This window comes from Syngnathus acus, chromosome 4 (assembly GCF_901709675.1).
Source record: "Syngnathus acus chromosome 4, fSynAcu1.2, whole genome shotgun sequence".
Classification (NCBI taxonomy): Eukaryota; Metazoa; Chordata; class Actinopteri; order Syngnathiformes; family Syngnathidae; genus Syngnathus; species Syngnathus acus.
This window is the reverse complement of record NC_051090.1, coordinates 8589963-8608875: the sequence shown is the minus strand read 5'-3', so window position 1 is coordinate 8608875 and position 18913 is coordinate 8589963. Positions and strand designations below refer to the sequence as shown.

General features: G+C 38.9%; 1 protein-coding gene across 1 annotated transcript; it reads left to right on the top strand.

Annotated features, from left to right (window-relative positions):
• The first annotated feature begins 14932 nt into the window (after positions 1–14932).
• On the top strand, positions 14933–17040 carry nppc (natriuretic peptide C). Its single transcript, XM_037249720.1, has 3 exons — positions 14933–15249; positions 15732–16024; positions 16992–17040. Exons 1-2 carry the CDS (start codon positions 15157–15159, stop codon positions 15999–16001), a joined length of 363 nt encoding a protein of 120 aa, XP_037105615.1. The 5' UTR covers positions 14933–15156; the 3' UTR covers positions 16002–16024; positions 16992–17040.
• Positions 17041–18913: the final 1873 nt, after the last annotated feature.

The window sequence follows — 18913 nt, the reverse complement described above, 5'->3', positions numbered from 1 at the left end:
CCAAAGGATAATGTGATAATAACTGCTGATTTAACATAAACCACAACCTGTTTTTTTCCAACATAAATATGATACATGTCATTCATGGACCATTTATTTTCATTGTGTGCGGGCTATTATGGTCAATCAACGTATATACTGTCGATTAATTAACTAATAATACGAAGGAAGGCTTTCTTTGCATGATCTGGATCGACAAAGTTTATTATATTCCCACTGTTAATATGTCAAATAGTAATAGTTTATTTGAGCAAAAAAATAAATGAACAAAAATAAAGAAACCCAATGTTTGTTGATCTGCATCATAGTATTTTAAACTTGTGCGTATCCTAGTGGCAGCCAAACATGGGGAGCTCTACCTGAAAGGTTTTATGAAAGCAGGCAAGAGCCCTGACAAGAAATTTCCTTCTTCAAAACTCACATGGAACAAATTACATCGTCTAGAAATGCCCGCAGATCCTAAAGATAGCTGTAGGTAGGTCATTGCCCTGATGAAGTTCTTGGATCACACACTATGACTTATCCCACTCCATCAACCCCCAGAAACTTTTGACTTTTAACAACAAAATGAAAGAAAATCCAAGCTGATAAAAACATGTTCAGTTCAAAAACATCAGCAGGCTTGAATGAGGAATCATTGCAGGAGTCTACAGGGACAGCTCAGTGAATTAGCACTTATTGTCAGTGCTAATAATGTTGTCACCGCTGCTTCTCAAGTGGTAAGTGGCTCAACATGCCTCTCTGAGGTCATATCCTCTAAGGATTAAAGACAGGCCCATGCCCCCCGTTCCACTATTATGTGTGTTGAGCTCACGTTGCCAAAAGCAAGCTTGAAGGCTGTTGAAAGATCTAAAGAAAGTGCCATATACTTTTTTCACGCTTTAAAGCTGCAGCAAGGAATATCAATTTGTTATTGTTTGCTACTGATTTGTATTGCACTTCACTTCTCAAAATCTGTCGTGAGTTTACATGGACAACCACAAGTAGTATGTGTTCTCCAAAAAAGCATTCTTATGTGATTTCATGCAACGATTGTGAATGATGAGCAATTACTTCTCAGCCAGGGTGTTTGCTTGCGGTGTGTCAAAATAATGGATATAATTGACTTTCACTGCATGAATCAAATATTATATTGGAAAGAGAGATTCTTAAAATTAAGACTTTTTTTATTTTATTATATTTCCTTTTTTATTATATTTTGTTTATTTTATTATTTTTATTAAGACATGATTCCTCACCACCTCTGGCTACCACTGAGGGCTCTGCCACTGATATTGATTGGTTTCTTTTGCTGCCTGTACTGCAAATGGGTTAATGGGCTGCTCCCAATAAAATGTGGGCTGGTCTCTTGGAGTAAAATGGAGGAAAGTACTAATTAAATAGCAACAAATCTAACAAAAGACCACAGTCCGCCAGGTATCTGCCCTGCACGCCACATGGCCTGGCTCAGGGTCCGTGGTCTGGTTGATACTTCATGACACAAATATTGCAATGCTAACCTCACAACTGTTCCATGTATTTTCCATTGGTGGTACCCTAACATTTGGTATGAATAATATCTCTTTATTTTATCTCCTCACATGAGACTTGGCAGGCCATTTTCATATAATTTCAGATTTTTTCTCGTAGTATATGCACAATGAATACCCTTTAAGTTTTTGTTTTCAAATGTCTTTTTTTCTTACCAAGAATAATTTTTTGTGATTCACAAAACTCTCTAATTTGGTGTTTGTTGCAAGTCACTGTCTGTGTATGGACCTTTCCCAAGTAATTCCCGAGATCATCAGGTTTGCTTTGTGGATTAATAAAACTATGAACGGAGTCAATGGGATCCAAAAGTCACTTTCTAACTCTATCCGGAACGCCTGCGCTACATTCATGCTGACTATTGGCTCTTGTCAACTGTCAAGGTTGCTAAGCGACCAGCAAGGCTGCTTTGTGTGGCAATGGTAAATGTGGGAAAAGTTAGTGACTCAAGGGGACATAGACCAGACTTTCTCCTTTAAGAATGCTCATTTCCGCTTTCTTTCAAGGATGTGGTGTCCGAATTGAGACACAAGTTGCACGTTGCACCAAGTGCTGCGGTAATGCAGAGTCGTTGGCAAAGTCATCGGGGTACCAACCAGTTGCATAGAGCATTAGAGTGACTCAGTTTCATTTGCAATTCTTTGCAACAAGGTAGCCACTAGCCAGAGGTCTGGGGCAAATATTAGGCTTCAATTGGCCACTAATTGCTAAAACATTGGGAACAACTTTGGATAAAGCAAAAAAACAACAACAGGCGGTTGTATCTTCCACAATAATTTGCTGAGACACCATGTATGTACATAAGCGTACCGTATTTTCCGCACTATAAGGCGCACCGGATTATAAGGCGCACCTTCAATGAATGGCCCATTTTAAAACTTTGTCCATTTATAAGGCGCACCTGATTATAAGGCGCACTGTCGGCTTTTGAGAAAATTGGAGGTTTTTAGGTGCGCCTCATAGTGCGGAAAATATAATACTCCTTGTTAAGCCCAAATCGGTTTTAACTTTAGTGAGAACACATTTTATAAAAACATATGAACGCATTGCTGTATTGACTTCTCACATCACAACAGTGATTCTTGTAAAGATAAAAGAAAAAGGTTGCTAACTCCTTACTCCTCACTTACGTACTTTATTTCAACACATTTTATGTCACCTTGCACTCAACTGCTGAATAACTTCACTTTTTCTAAAGTTAAAAGTTAAAGTCCCAATGATCGTCACACACACATCTGGGTGTGGTGAAATTTGTCCTCTGCATTTAACCCATCCCTGTGTGATTTGGATCCATCCCCTGGGGAAGAGGGGAGCAGTGAGCAGCAGCGGTGCCGCGCTCGGGAATCATTTGGCGATCTAACCCCCCAATTCCAACCCTTAATGCTGAGTGCCAAGCAGGGAGGCAATGGGTCCCATCTTTATAGTCTTTGGTATGACCCGGCCGGGGTTTGAACCCACAACCTTCCAGTCTCAGGGCGGACACTCTACCACTAGGCCACTAGCCAAATTTTATTTCATCATTGTGACCACTGAATAAGGTATGATAAAGGGTTCATCAATCGTCTACTGACACACATTTCCTTTCTGACTCACGGTACCAGTAAAGCCCAGCCTCTTAAGCAATAGTCAATCTTGATTTAAAAATAAGGCTTCAACCTTTAACTCACTTTGTTTAGGAAGGATATGGGGAGCACTTGGGAAACTGCAGTGATTACTACGGAGATTGTCGTCATGGAGCGAGAGATTGTGTCACCAGTCTCTTCCTGTTGGCTATACACTTAAAATGCCAAGATAAGGGGCATCCCCAGCAGTTGAGATGTTGCAGGATGATGAAAAGAAAAAAGTGCTTTCTGAATTGGGATTCACTTTCTCATGGTACCCAGGCAGTTGGCCATGGGCCATCAAATGACATCAAAAAGTGACAAGTCCCATCAGGTGTTCCCTCAAAGAGTCACTCATGTAATTATTTGTGGTGAATGCCCTTCTCATTTATAGTCATTATATTCTACTTTAATGCTCCCCATGATGAACCAAGGATTTCAGTTTTTTCTCATTTCCTTTGGATTTTGAATAAAAGTCTGACTCTAATCTGGTTGGAAAGATAACTAAGGTCTAGTAAGATCCTATATACATAAGACTAACCATTTACAACCCAATATGATGACTCTTAATGTACATATTTCAGTTTGAGGCCTAAAAACGATGCCTGGTCACAAGTGGCCATGCAAATGTGAATTGACCAGGACAAAAAATTCTGCAGATAGTCAAACTCAATATTTAAATTGTCAGTATTCCTTGCCCAGTGTGGTCAGCCATTTTGTTTTAATAGGTAATCCCGACACACATAATGGAGGTCTCATAGTAGATGGATGGAGGTTTGCAAAAAGGTCTTCATATCATTTTCTGATTGCATGCTATCACATATAAAAATATATATTAAACACTTTTGTTTGTTTTTCCAAAGCCCAAATCCATTTAGACAAGTGGTAATATACACAGAATTGTATTCATGTATTACGATGCCAATCCACAAGTTGTAAGGAGACTGGTCATGAAATGAAGTACCAGTAATACATTTTTATTGACAATATGTACTACAAGCAAACCATTTGCTTTAATGACAAGTAATTTGTTTTTTATGGTTTAGTTTTTTCTTGAGTCCTAGACTGCTTATGCGCACTATCCTGATATTGTTTTAAGTGTCAAATACACACAAATCTTTTTTTGTGTGTTTGGGCCTTAATTTCTTTCCAAGAAGGTCGCAAATACAAAAAGTGTTTTTTTTCTTCCTGTACTCAGTTTGTGAAAATGACAGTTTCAATTACTCATTTAGGTTTGACGTAAACAAACGGGCAAGCCAAAATGTCAGCTGGTTGGAGAGAAAGGAGTCTCATGATTGAAGCAAGGTTACTATTAGACAGTGCGTACTTCCTCCTAAAGTATAACAGGGTAACTCCTTTTTTTGCTGCACATTGAAAATATTTAGGTGAATTGGTATGAAATAAAAATTAAGTAGTCCCAGCATTTTTAATTTCATGACACTAGTTTACAACAATTTCAATAATATATCATATTCAGTCATCCATCCATCCATTTTCTGTACCGCCTAGTCCCCACGGGGGTCGCGGGCGTGCTGGAGCCTATCCCAGCCGTCATCGGGCAGTAGGCGGGGGACACCCTGAACCGGTTGCCAGCCAATCGCAGGGCACACAGAGACAAACAACCATACGCACTCGCACTCACACCTAGGGACAATTTGGAGTGCCCAATCGGCCTACCAAGCATGTTTTTGGGATGTGGGAGGAAACCGGAGTGCCCGGAGAAAACCCACGCAGGCCCGGGGAGAACATGCAAACTCCACACAGGGAGGGCCGGAGGTGGAATCGAACCCGCACCCTCCTAACTGTGAGGCGGACGTGCTACCCAGTGCGACACCGAGCCGCCCCATATTCAGTCATATATTTATTTATTTATTCAGCATCTTAAACTATTAACTTGCCACTTTTATTTATATGGAAAAAGAAATCTTCTCAAAGCCAAAGATGGGGAATGTGAGTAAGGGTCAAGGAATATTAGTGTATTTAAGACATGTCAGTCTACAGAAATACAGAACACTGAATTATTGAGAATGCAATAGGGACGTGTGTGAGTACAACATATAAGGAGGAAAAGGTGAATGTGTGTATTTTGGTTCACAAGTACCAATCAAGAGAAGATTATCTAAGGAAGTAAAAAAGTAAGTAAAACAGGTGGGGTAGAGGCAGGAAAAGGGATAGTCTTGGTTTGACTTTATCAAGGAAGCCCAAGGATTTCCACCTCCTAAACAATTGGCGAGCTTCCTGACCAGTAAGAACGTGTTAGAGTTCAAATATAGAATCACTGCTATCCACATCTCATTTGAAATGCAACAATTAGAATGTTTTGTTGTTACTTACACATTGCTAGAAAGCATCCAAAGGAGCATTAAGTTGTATTAGAAAGAAAATAAAAATATGGTGGTCTACTATCTACCATAAAAACATATACGTAGGACTTTCATATATAGCACAGTCACATGACACAAATGTTGTGCTTTTATTTTAGCAATTTCTTTGGTAGAGGAAATTGCTTATGGTGACATATCACTTGCAGTTGACTCAGCTTGCCGTGCATGTAAAAATCATACTGGAAACAAAGCTTCGGTGTTTAGTTTCAGGAAACCAAGAACTTACCACTCCCTGTGAGAAAGCGACCACTATCTCCAACCTTTTCCTGTTGGTTTGTACAGCGAGACCACTAAGTAATAACCCTGCAACTGTTTGGCTAGTGCAGTTAAAAAAGAGGAAACTTTGAAGGGCTACGTATCTGTATTTTCATTTATGAACTACGTTTTTTTACCTGCACAAAAAAAAGAAATACCTTTTATTTACCTTCGTTCTATTTGTTTGTTTTATTATAGCTACTATTTGCGATATAGCCAAGTACGCATTTTTGAAAGCAATTATTATTGTTACGGTGCCATCACCACACATGTAATTATGTTAATAGGGAACTTTTATCAGCTATGTGATGAGCCACTTTTTCAGGAGTGCAGTGTCAAAGTGGCTAATGACTATCAAGTTCTATCCATGATTTTCTTAGTTCCCAAATAAACATAAAATTTCAGTTCCTTAATGGCTGCAACAATTGACACACAACACAGCTGCACAAAAGTAGCTATGTGGAAAACTAAGGTGATGCAAAACAGAAACGTTCAACAGACGGCAGGGTTGCAGGCAATGGAGGGGACTCCGTCCGAGAAGGGATGACTAGTCACTCAACGCTGTTGGTGGATTTGGATTTTCTACACTATCAATCAAAAAACTTGGCTGAATGATCGTTGGTATTTGTAGTCTCATTGAACCGACATAGCAACTACCTTTTGGAAATATGTTGAAAACTTAATGTGGAAAAATGTGTCATGATTTAACCGCACTAAGACATTTTGGCCACAATTCCCAAAGCTTTGCTGCAAAGTTTGGTGCGAAAACACTGTGCCTTTCTTGAAGAACACCATTTTTCCATTAAAACAAATTGATAGTATAGTAATGGTTATGTAAACACACACTTATTCAAACAAAAAATGATGACACACACTTATTGACCCCATTCCTAGAAAGACACATAAATGATTACAGTGTCCTTTTGGATTCTGAAAAGCATGATTTATTCATTTACTTCATTTATTTGTCATGTTTTGGACCACTTCAATTAAAACTGTCTATTCTAGCTCTGGACACCAACACAGAAACCTGCCCAAACACATATTTTACACACTGGAAAACACTCAGCAACATTCCAGTCGCAGTCCAGTTAAAACAGAATATTTTAAAAACATTTGTTGTATGACAGTTGTATTTAGTGTTTGTCGTGTAGGATTTATCGTATCCTCGAAGGGCATTCTTAACTCAAACAAATGTGTAAACCAGAACATGTTCCGTGTCTGGAGGTGGTATTTAAATTAACAGTTAGACAACTCCTAAATGTCACTATAAATCTTAGTTGTGAGGCATTTACTGAAGTTTTCTGTTTGGTCATTTTTGCTCTCCATCTACATAGATTAAAAAAGACATGACATTTTGGTTCAAACCAGTTTTAGAAAGGAAAGTGATGGCATGAATAGAACAACAACGAGCACAAAATTCCAATCAAAAAGTGAAAATGAATAGTAGAGAAAAATAACACATTTGCATTGAAAAGTCATTTGGTGACGTAATGCAGAAATATATTATCACTGTGATATAATGGCCTTGGCTTTAATGACACAGAGCTTTTTATTCAGTGCCAAATTGCACTAGCCTAATGCCCTTTGGGTGTTTCTTCCTACTTGTAGCACCAATATTGGGTTTCCCGTTCATTTTTTGGTTCAGATCAACATTCCCGCCCAGAACAAATGGTCTACCTCAGATGACTCTCCAAATACAAGTTGGGCCCAGCAGGTCTCCAGCCGTGTTTCCTATAACCTTTGATAGCCCTCGGAGGAGCCTCTTCTCATTGAGTGTTAGAGCGGAGGTTTTGGTGTTTTTCTGTCTGCTGTGTGTTTCCTGTCTATTCACTCGGCCAAATGACTTTAATTCAGACGGGGTACAGATGAAATTCAAAATACAGCTGTCATGTGCACCACAAATGAACCATCGGTAAGTGAGACCATTGTGAACTAGAAACTCATAGTTGAAGACCACAATGTATCCCAACGGATATCCTTTTGATTTTCTCATGCTATCCAATACATTAAATGAAAGCAACCATTATAGAGCTTTAGTGTGGAACTGTTGTATGAAAACAGTTAAACGGGTTTTACCAACCAATCAGCTCCTATAATTATGTTTCGCTGTCAATGCACCAAGTTCACCGAAGTAGCAATAGCACTATGATGTAAAGTACATACAGTGTACAATCAAATTCCCCTGAAATCATATAATTCAGAATTCAACCCATAATTGTGAGAAATTACCTTTACATCTTTTGTAAGATTTTCTATATTAAAAAACATAGATTGTGAGGCTATTAAGGTGAACGCGTAATAATGCACTGTTGCACCAGTTATATGATTTCACCTCTATGAACGTAGTATAAGATTAAACTGTGATCTAACTTTTAATAGAGAGTAGTTTGCACACAAGTGGAATAGTTTATTCTCTGGTGTAAATACATAACAGACTTTGGTGGATAAAATGATCCTCAAATTAAATAATCGGGTAAAATGATATTGAAATAATCTGTAATGCCATTGTACTGGCGTTTCCCGTCAAACAGGGACAGTGCCCTGCATTTCATTGTTTTTGTTTTTGAAGAAGTCTGTGATCGACTGATGATCATTTCGGGATATACCCTGTCATATTCAGCTTCCTTGTGAGCCTAACAAGGATGAAGAAGTCCAGAAAATGAATGGATGGATGGATGCATGTGTGTATGTGTGTGTGGGTGGGTGAACTGTCATGGATGTTATGTTCACAATCATACAATATGCAGAGAGACAAGAAAAAATTGACGACTGCATTTCCACACAGATTACGACAACTATCTTAACCCTTACTGACATGAGACATTTCAGGGTATTACAGGATTTTCAAGCACTATAAAGCATAGGCTCCAGTCATGGAATAACAAGCAGGATGGATGAAGTAGCCAATTACTAACATAATTAAATTGTGGAACATCACTTTCTCCCATTGATGTTTGCCTTATATTTTATCTGTTTGTTGTTTTAGTTACTAATCCTCTAGATTAGCTCGTAATGAAACAAATCTGGCAATCCAGCTCAGGAGCAAGAACCAAAGGAAACACAGATGGGAAATGTGAGGTGGCCCACACCCTTGAGTATAATGCCTCAGACATGGACCTTAGGGCCATTACCAGTTCCTAATTCCGCTGAACAATCCGGAGCAATCAGGAATAGCCTCGTCTTAAAGGACGACTGGTAAAACTCAGCCAATGGAAAAGTCTGTCTGCATAGCAACATGCAACAACAGGCTGGTTCGAACCCCTCTTGAGTCAGTCGTGTTATGAGAAAACAGACTCGGGCAAACCGTACACCTGAAGTGGACATAAAGCAGAAAATCGCCGCGTCATGTTAAAATACTGTAGACCCATCTGACAAATGTGTTATATTATATTGCTCCAATGACATGAAGATTATCATTATTGGAGACAGGTTGACAACACTTTTGTGGCTCTCCGACCTTGTATACGTCTTGAGTGGGGACAAGGTATTGACGGTTTAAATCTATAATAGAGGGAGCAAAAAAACTGAAAAAACTTTACCTTAAACTTGAATGACATCACTACAAATGCTAGACAAGCATGAGAACAGATCTTCATATAATTCAACAAATTATTAATTTTGCATTGTCGCTGTTTTTATTTCACGAAAATATTTTACTAGCTATACATACAGTCGAAGTTTTTGTCATTAAAAAAATATCCACTTTCAAACTGTTCCCATCATCAAACCAAATGTGCAATGTTTTAAGTGTTTTTAACAACCTCCGCTGTTAAAATAAAACAATAAAAATACTAAGACCTTTGAAATATTTTTCTCTTTTGATATTACGGTCAACTATTTTTTTAACTGAGCACCAAGGCCGCCAGTACAACTTTCTTCTCTATGTTCCATTTCCTCTTTTTCCAATACTACTGTCAAATATTTTTCGCTTGCCCTCACTGCTAGTGGCATCACATAAAAACATTACCAAATCAAAAGCAAACTAACTGAGGCAGACTCTTGCAAGTGATGCTGGACGCTGCTTATTTAGCAGAAAGAACCATCTAGAAAAATTCTGTTCTTTTCAGGCCCCTTGCACAAATCCTCATTATATTTGCAGCAACACAATACATAGTGTAAAGCCAACAGCTTTGTTGTAAAGCGGAGGATCCTAGATTGTTTTACTAATAATACCCATTGCTTTTGTGTCCTCCAACATCTGTGAGTGAGTGAATGACTTCATGTGAACACACTAACGTGTTGCCACATACACGTAGTCCACAACCGCACCCCAATTTTTCTTACTGGCCATGATCTTTCACTTGGAATCCAACATGACCTCACATGCTGGTTGATGATGCGCTTGTGGTTACTTGACTTTATCGCGAATGTGATTAATTCAAGTTGAGGGAACCTAGACATGCAATGTCCACGAGTGAGCCAGATAAAATAGTCAACTACAGTTGACCCCGAAAAGTGCAAGGAAAGAGGTCACTCAGAGGTTATGTGAGCAGTTTGACAGCAGAGCTGAGATTGTCTTCAATACTTCCAGTCAGCCGCCCTTTTTGTAGCATTTAAAATGACTGCCGCCTTTCTTCTCACATTTTGCTGCAGCATATGTGATGAAAACAGATCTTTATTGAATTAAGTGCTGACTGTAAAGTTACCTACAATCAAGCAAAAAGAACTCTCAGGTCTCATGCCAGCAAGTTACTCTTGTGCCCTGTTCCGTCTGTCACACACAATGTTCATGTAATTCAAACAATTACATTCAATAAACACCAGTTCGAAAATCATTTCTGAGGTCATACATTAAACCTGAAGCAAGAGAAGCTCATGAGCCAAATCTCTGTAAACGTGTTGCATTCAGTAAAATGAAAAATGCAAATATTCTCTCAATGCTGTATGCAAACGTGCTCGAGATAAACATGAGTGGCATTTGTGCAGAACTACAAAGTTTGACGTCAGCAATCACCCACTCAATCACAGACACATGGGACAGAGGAGTGTTGGTTTGAACGCCCTCCGACCTGCCCATACCAGACTTGATTGATTTGTCTGATTTGAACAGGAATTCGCATGATTACGGTCACATTAAAATGGTGGGGATATCCCGGCAGCCAGTGGCAGCCAGGTAGACTTGAAAATGCAACATCATAATGGTACCAGATTTCCAGTCAGCCAAAACTATCGCAAACGTTTTTCTTCTGATTGGCTGCATTATCAGACTTCTTGTTTTTGGCACTCTAGGTTGTGTTGACGTGCAGAATAATCTTTTGACAAAGAAAACCTATTACAATTCTGGTGACTGTAGACATCACGAATCATAGACATCCGTATTTCCCCGACTGCTCATTATTACCTTGATAAATGACAGTTACATTCAAATTTAGTATATATAAAATGTGATGTTAATAATTGGTAATTAATAACATTCACTGAGGGTGCAGTTTATTCACAATTCTCTTCACACGTTCTTTTAGAACTTCCTGAGCACTTTGGAGGGATAAGGCACATCGGTGCGTAATTACTTTTTGGAGATTTATTTTATTTAGTATTTAAAAAAATGTAAATGTAAAATGTAAGGCCTTTTAAATTTTAAGTATTTTTTATTACCGTAATTTTCGGACTATAAGTCGCACCGGAGTATAAGTCGCACCAGCCATAAAATGCCCAAAAAAGTGAAAAAAACCCATATATATGTATATAAATCGCTCCTGAGTATAAGTCGCCCCCCCACCCAAACTATGAAAAAAAAACGCGACTTATAGTCCGAAAATTACGGTATTCATTTGATTTTTAAGTTGATTTTCTCCTTGTTTTGTTCATGCTTTGTTTTCTGTGGTGCCTGATTAGTCTTATTAGTCTCAACTATGTCGCCTCTGATCAGTTTCAGTTTCTTCCTTCCCCTTGTGTCCTGTGCACCTGTTCACAATCTTAATGTCTTCAATGTGTTTGGTTCCCTGCTGTTATTTAGTTCTTGTCAGATCCTCGTTTTATGATGCGTGATGTTGTGTCATGTCAATTTTTCCCATCAAAACAAGCAATTTGATTCATTTTTAAAAGGTGACCTCCCAGCACAAAACAGATCACTTGGGTCGAAATTTAGAAACGGCGATATATACATTAACTAAAATGCCAATAAAAATACTTGACAATAATGATTTCTAGATTGTAGGATATTGGTTGAAATTACATTATGTCAATTTAAATATTTGGAATTAGCTGATGAATAGAGAAAATCATAACGTTGTACTCTTTGGCAACGCATATTTTCACTTATCAGAAATAAATTAAATACATTTATAATCTATATTTAATATAATTCTATAGAATCGCACAATTTTATATTTCCAAACAGGGACTTGTATAATACTCTTTTGTTTTTGATATTTTTTCATTTGTTTTTTAATGTTCGATTATTTTGAAAAATTATTATTATTATTATTATTATTATCATTATTATTATTATTATTATAGAATCCATGCGGGGCATGTGCAAAGTAATTCTGGCCAATCAGAAGCAGCTTTTCAGCATTAGCCTAGCAACAAGGATGTTTTGTTTGCATCATGAGGGATCGTATTACGGCAGCTTCTTGATGGACTATGTGTAATGACATGGATTTAAATTTACTCCAGCACTGTAGAGAACATGGAGCTTTCTGTTCATACCGGATGTGGTTTTCCTTGTTTTGTGCACTGCTGCAACCGTTTTTACATCCAATAGTAGCACCAAATACGACCCTGTGACTTTGGTTACAAATCTCCCCTGTGGGGTACCAAGTCTTCTGGCTCCCTAGCCTTCAATCCCTCAAATGTCCCCACAGGCTCTGATCCCAGTTCCTTTGCAAAGCAGACAATTGCTCCAGTTCCCACTTACTTCAATATACTGGTCCACCCCAATGACCCCAGTTCTGGTTGCATAGTACCCCAGGCCCCCACTTCTGACTCCAGGCAATGCCAGTCCAACTTTGTACAGTACTAAGGCAGCAGGGTTCACCCAATTTCTGTTCAGTTCCTGCCCAGCTGGGTGGTCGCAACCTTTTCTCAGCCAGACCTGCACAGATCTACCGTAGCTTGGTATCAGAGGCACTTTCCAGACCCTCCCTAGAAGTTTTAAGAACCCCATAATGCATGCATCTAAACTGGCTCTTTGACAGGCTCTGTCAAAGCACTTGTTCCCGCCATGTTGGTGGGCCCCCAGAACAGGCTCTTTCTAGCTCAGCCCACTGTCTGCATGTTCTCCAGGCTCCCTTCTGCCATCGTGTCTTATTAGTATTACCCATGGCTTGTCATTTATTCTCTTGACAGCGGAGCTCTCTCTCTGTGTCTTCTCCAATCATCTCCTTTTTTTCTCTGGTGTCCTCCACAGCTGGTAATAGCCTTGTAATAAATCTTTAGTGTATTTGGTTTGTTCTTGTCAGATCCTCAGTATGTGTTTGCAGTGTGTGCTTCTTTTGCCCTGGGTAGTTTTCATTGATTATTTAAAAAAAATGTTCTTTGGAATTTGTTTCCTGGATTCTTTTTCTGTATTTGGATGCTACTAATTTACCTGATATCCATGCAGGCAACGTTGGTTCAGTTCCCATTCCCATGCATTTGCTAATCAACAATTTACTGCAATGAATCTACTCCAACATACAATCAAAATGACATAGAATATAACAATATCAATATTAGTTTTCAATTTTACATTCTAAATTGTAAAGTACTTTATATTTCTAAATTCAGGTTTTTTTTTAAATTAAAAAACAGTGCTATTACATTTATATTGTTTGGAAACATATGAAATTTGAGAGGACAGGCTCTTATGGTACTCGAAATGTTATCCTGGTATTGGAGGCCAAAACTGGTGATACTGTTTAGACTTTTCATAATTTATTTCACTGTATTCTTTTCCAGGGCATGTGCTTGTGTGTCTCTGTGTAAATTACCTGTGTAAATTACAATGGCATGGCAATCTCCATGCTCGGTAATATTTGATTCACCAGTTGTTTAACATAATATACAGGAAACCTGTCACACACTGCTCTACTTCTAATGTCTATTGCTCTATGATTCATAGTCAAATTAAGCAATGTTTTCATATCCATCAATGTGGTTTGTACAACATACTGATTCAGTCTCACATGGTAGGGTTTTCCCAGTTCATGAAACGTTAAGGCGGAGGGTCAGTTGTTACAGTGTCTAGTTGCTATCTCCCGCAGAAATGTCAACTCACCTATTCCAACATTTATTTCTGGGAATATTAGGATGAATAAAAGTCCTCGGGAGTATGACTATGGCACCGAAATACCCCAACTGCTCTCCAGGAGCTGGAAAGCTCCCCACTGCTCCACTTTCTCACTCATGTCTGTGTTGATGATTAGGTTAAAAGCAGAGGGCACATTTTGTAAGTATGGACATGAAAATAAAAAAGGGTCTTGTGTAATGTGAAATGACGTTTAAAGACAGGTTGAAGGTTGAATCTCTTACACTTCTACGTCAAACTTACTAAGTGTGTTCATATGCTCACATGCTGCCATTAATCACTTTCACTTTGGATGATAGCGAGCCATTAAATTTGCACGAGTGCAATTCCATTTTTCGGCACAGCAAACACTGCCACTTTGTGTTTCAAAACAGACAGTGCTGCTTGAGAATCCAACTTTCAGACTCTAAAAGTGTTCCCAGTGGTTTGGGGCAGTGATGTTATATCATGGGCATCCTAAATTTTGAATAAATAAATCATAGAAAAAAAAAATAATAAAAATAATTATTTAAAAGCTGTTCAGAATGCAAGACCTTGTAACATAAATATCAAATTTCCCACAAACTTGCTTCCAATTGCAAGATTGGTTGTAGGTCAAAAGTGGAACATAATGCTGTTCCCAAATGCAATCATTTGTGATGTCCACTTAGAGAAGAAACGTGAACTTGTGCACCTGATTTTCATTTCTGCCTTTATTCTTTGCACCAAAGTTGCTTCTACAATTCCCAGCCTTTGAAACCACCTTCAGTTTCAGATGCTGCATCCCAGCCAGAGTTTTTAAGTGGGGTTTTTAAAAAAAAAAAAAAAAAGTAGCCTATGCATATTGATAGATCAAAGTATATCCCATTTCCTCCGATGCCCCCATGACCGGAGCTTGTATCATTCAATTAATCCTTGGCGTGACGTACTCAGGGGCAGGTACAGAAAACGGAATTGGCTAGGAAGTACGTCTATTACGCAGGTTGTCATGCATGACATCACCGTGGGCTGGCTATAAAGTGCTCTATGGGTTCATACACACAACCAGAGGAGCACTTGAGAAGCTTTGGACAACAGGACGAATCCGAAGCTTTTATTGGCTTCCCGCACTAATCGTACGCCCATCCTCTTGTTGCGCTCTGACCAGAGGAATCCCCCTCAGAGTAGAGTTTTGAAGATGAACTTGTCTTACTTGGTAGCTTGTGGACTTATGGTCACGTTGCTTTCGGGGAGGATGCGCGCAAAACCTTTATCTGAGGCGCAGCAGAAGGTAAGAATGTTCGCTTTGTTGAGTGGGGAGCTGATGCTGCCGCGGGGGAATCTGTTGATTTCTACTTTGCGTTTTAGTCATGCCCGCGGCCACTTCCATGAACGTTTTAAAATATTTTTTTCTGCATTCAGATGCACTTCTAGTTATACCCGCGACAGAATGCAACATACGAGTTATTTGTTGTTGTTTGTTCGTAAAATCACCATTACGCACAAACCAGAACTTGGTACCGCTTATAGTAGACACGTCCATCCAGACCAGAGGCGCGTGCACAAAAAGCACCTGCCCGGCGAACTAAGCCTTTAAAGGGCAAAGCGGGGGTTTGAGCTGATTGTGGGTGATATTTTGCGGCATTCGAAGACGTGTGCACATTGCTCCAACTTTAAATTTCCCATACAACGTTGTTATGCTGCTCGCGTTCTCCAAAATCGTTTTTGTTGTGACGTCATTAATAATCGATTTCTGATATTTGTGTGTTACAGTCTCTCAGAAGTTTGCTGGGGGACGAGCTGACGGATTTTCTGGAGGCGGAGGAGCGGGACAGGCGGGTAGATGCTGTGCGCGCTCGGATGCGCTTACTGGGAGATTTACGCATGGACACCCGGAGAGGGATGTGGGCTCGGCTGCTCAACGACCAGCCCCCACCGAGGAAGCACAAATCTGGAAGCAAGAAAGGGGGTTCCACAGCGCGGAGTGGCTGTTTCGGACATAAGATGGATAGGATAGGGACCATCAGTGGTATGGGCTGCTAGTATTGGATCACAGCTATTTGACGGTGAGTGTTGACCATATATACAATTTACCCTTCATCAAATTTGCACTTCGCATTACTAGCCTATACATTAATGCAGAAACACAAAAGCTATCATAGAAAAGTGAGAAAAACAGATGGAGGGTGAGGCTTGAAAGAATAACTGAACATCCAGAATGTGTTCAATAGGTGGGTAGCCTCTTGGTTGCAGAAAAACGAGCGTCTCCAAATATTCCCTAACAAGTGCACTACTTTTATATATTTTCAACACTTGACTTGTGAAGATAGGGCACGTATGTGTGAATCCCACTGGTTGCAAAAAAGCTATTACCTTTGGCTTCAATAATTAGTCCTATGAAATAAATTACTAATCCTACTGCATTTATTCTAACCCTGTCAAGGATATACATTCTATTCTCCTATCCATACTTTATGTTTGGGTTGATGTAAAAACACATCACAACCATTTTATTCGTGATGTGCTTTGTATTGTTTGTTGTTTGGTGGAGCAGTCATTAAAGCTTACATGCTTGTCATCTTGGATGTCAAAGACAACTCTACTCATGACAGGTCACTTCCGCTAAAAAGCCTAGGAAGCTATTTGAAGTTATATGTAGGATGCATTCCAGGTTGTTTTCTATCAAGACATGTTACCACCATTACTGATAATAAAGTAGAAAGAAAGGTGGTGGTTGCAGCAACACTGGAGCCACATTTTAAAATTCTTATTGCGGAAGTACATACACCTATCTTGAATAAACTAAATGACTCACCTGTACAGTAAGTCATCATTGTAATATAAATAGGGTGTGTGTATATTTGATCATGGAACACCCACCAGTCCTCCCATGAATTTCAACTGCATCATATTTGTCAGCTTGTGTGTCTTCTCCTCTTGCAAAAATGAAAGTATTCAGTCACTTTGTAATATGGAACAATGCAATGCAATGAGTTGACATCACTAACATTTCATCTCTTCTCTTTTCCCCAGATCTCTGAAGGATGGGTTTGGAAAAGATCATTTTGTTCTCACCTGAAGGGAAAAAAAAAACTCAACAAGTGTCAGATTTTCTGTACGAAAGTCATCATGACCAGTATAAAAAGAGACTGAGACTGACAGTGCTACAAAAACCTCATATAAATACATCTAATAAATATGCAGTTACCTGTATATAAAGAGATATATACCATAAAAAATATTCAGACAAGGTGTAAAAACTACCAACTGCAAAGCTGTATATTGCTGCTACTGTACATCCATGTACTACATCTTCCCCCTACAAAAATGTATTTATGTTAAGAACTATTTATATGTTTATAAAAAAAAGAGGTATTTATAAATGAGTTTTATTTATGTAACATTTCGAAAAAATGATGCAAACTGCAGGTCAATTGTGTTTGTAACTTTTTCTTTTGTCTCAGTTGTGATTGGTTTCAAAAATGATAAAAAAAAAAGAAAGAATATCCCATGTGTTCTCAGGCTTTTATGTTTTCATGAATAGAGTATAAGCGCAGTATTTGATTCCCAAGCAGGGTAAAAGGTGTGATGCAACTTCTGGATGAATCCAGCTACGGTATATGTGATCCAGCAATGCGCACAAGTGTCCCGTGAAATATCAGCAGTGCTGCAGGAAATTATCCAACTTCATTTAAGTTCTCTAAAAAATACTTTTTTTCATGATAAAATGATCTTAATTAGTCAAGTCATGCATTTGATGTAGTATAGTGAGTGACAAGCAGAACAATTCAATGTTCATCCACTAGATGGCGGAAGGTACAATGAACCTGTGCCATGCATGGTTCGTTCCCCTTTGTCACCCACTTACAGTTACCCTTATATCATTTGACACGTTTTAGATTAGCTGAGTTAACACTAAATAATGTGAAAAACTAACACATTTACACATGCTTACCTAATAAGAGGCATGTAGCATTCACTTTTTTACATTGTAAAAAGTGTACAGTGCAGCAGTACTACAAGTGATGCTGTCAAAGTCCATAAAGTGTAATACTGGGGCCCTCCACTGGAGGGCAGACTGAATCTGAGGGAGCAATAAAACACCAGTTACATTTGATAATCCTACAATGAGGTTTGTACTTATCAGGTTCTAAATAATTGCAAATAGCAAAGTCAAATGAAAAAATTCATATCAAACATGTGGCTAAACCTGGAATATTTTTACTTTTATTTATAGTGTAGAGAGGGTGAATAGTCTGTACAGTATCAGCCCTGCGCTTGACAGAACTGTAACTTGTCCAATTTGAAATCTGCCTCTTGCCTGTAAATAAATTGGAATAGACTTCAACTACACAAAAAATGCATTGATGGATGTTGAGAGGAGTTTGATGTCCACTCTACACAGTGTGCGCAGAGATCAAGAGTTGAGCAATGCAATGCTGCCTCGGTGTGGTTTTGATGGTTAATTACTCAAACATGATGTTTGTGTAGCATCTCAAGTGTGACTTGAAATTCAACTATTCATGCCCTGAGTTAGATGCACCCCCAAACTACGAATGGTGTCATTGTTTTGGAATGCATAATGACAGTCGTTATGGTGCCTTTGTCCATCAATGAGTTGGTGGGTGGAAACTCATTACTATTCCATTCCACTGTAAAAGAGCCACGGAGCTGCCTCCAAGCCAAACGAGGTCATGTATACATCTATATGGTGAAAGCAGATTTGCTGAGTCTTTTTGGAATGGAGGATAGGATGCCATTGTATGTGGATGTACAGTAGCTGTCCTCTCTCACTCTTATTTCAAAACAACTTTCTTCTTTGTCCAGAAAATGCACACTTATAGTCCTCAAAAGGGTGTTGTTTCTCTTTCAGGGGCAGGTCAACAGCATGAATTGATGAAGCCCTGTTTGGACGAATGGCAAAATGTCCAGAAGAGTCCAGTTGTAATTTAACG

Coding starts and splice junctions, on each gene's coding strand:
- nppc (XM_037249720.1), top strand. CDS start 15,157: ATGAACTTGTCTTACTTGGTAGCTTGTGGACTTATGGTCACGTTGCTT. Junction 15,250..15,731: donor TATCTGAGGCGCAGCAGAAG/GTAAGAATGTTC, acceptor TGTGTGTTACAG/TCTCTCAGAAGTTTGCTGGG.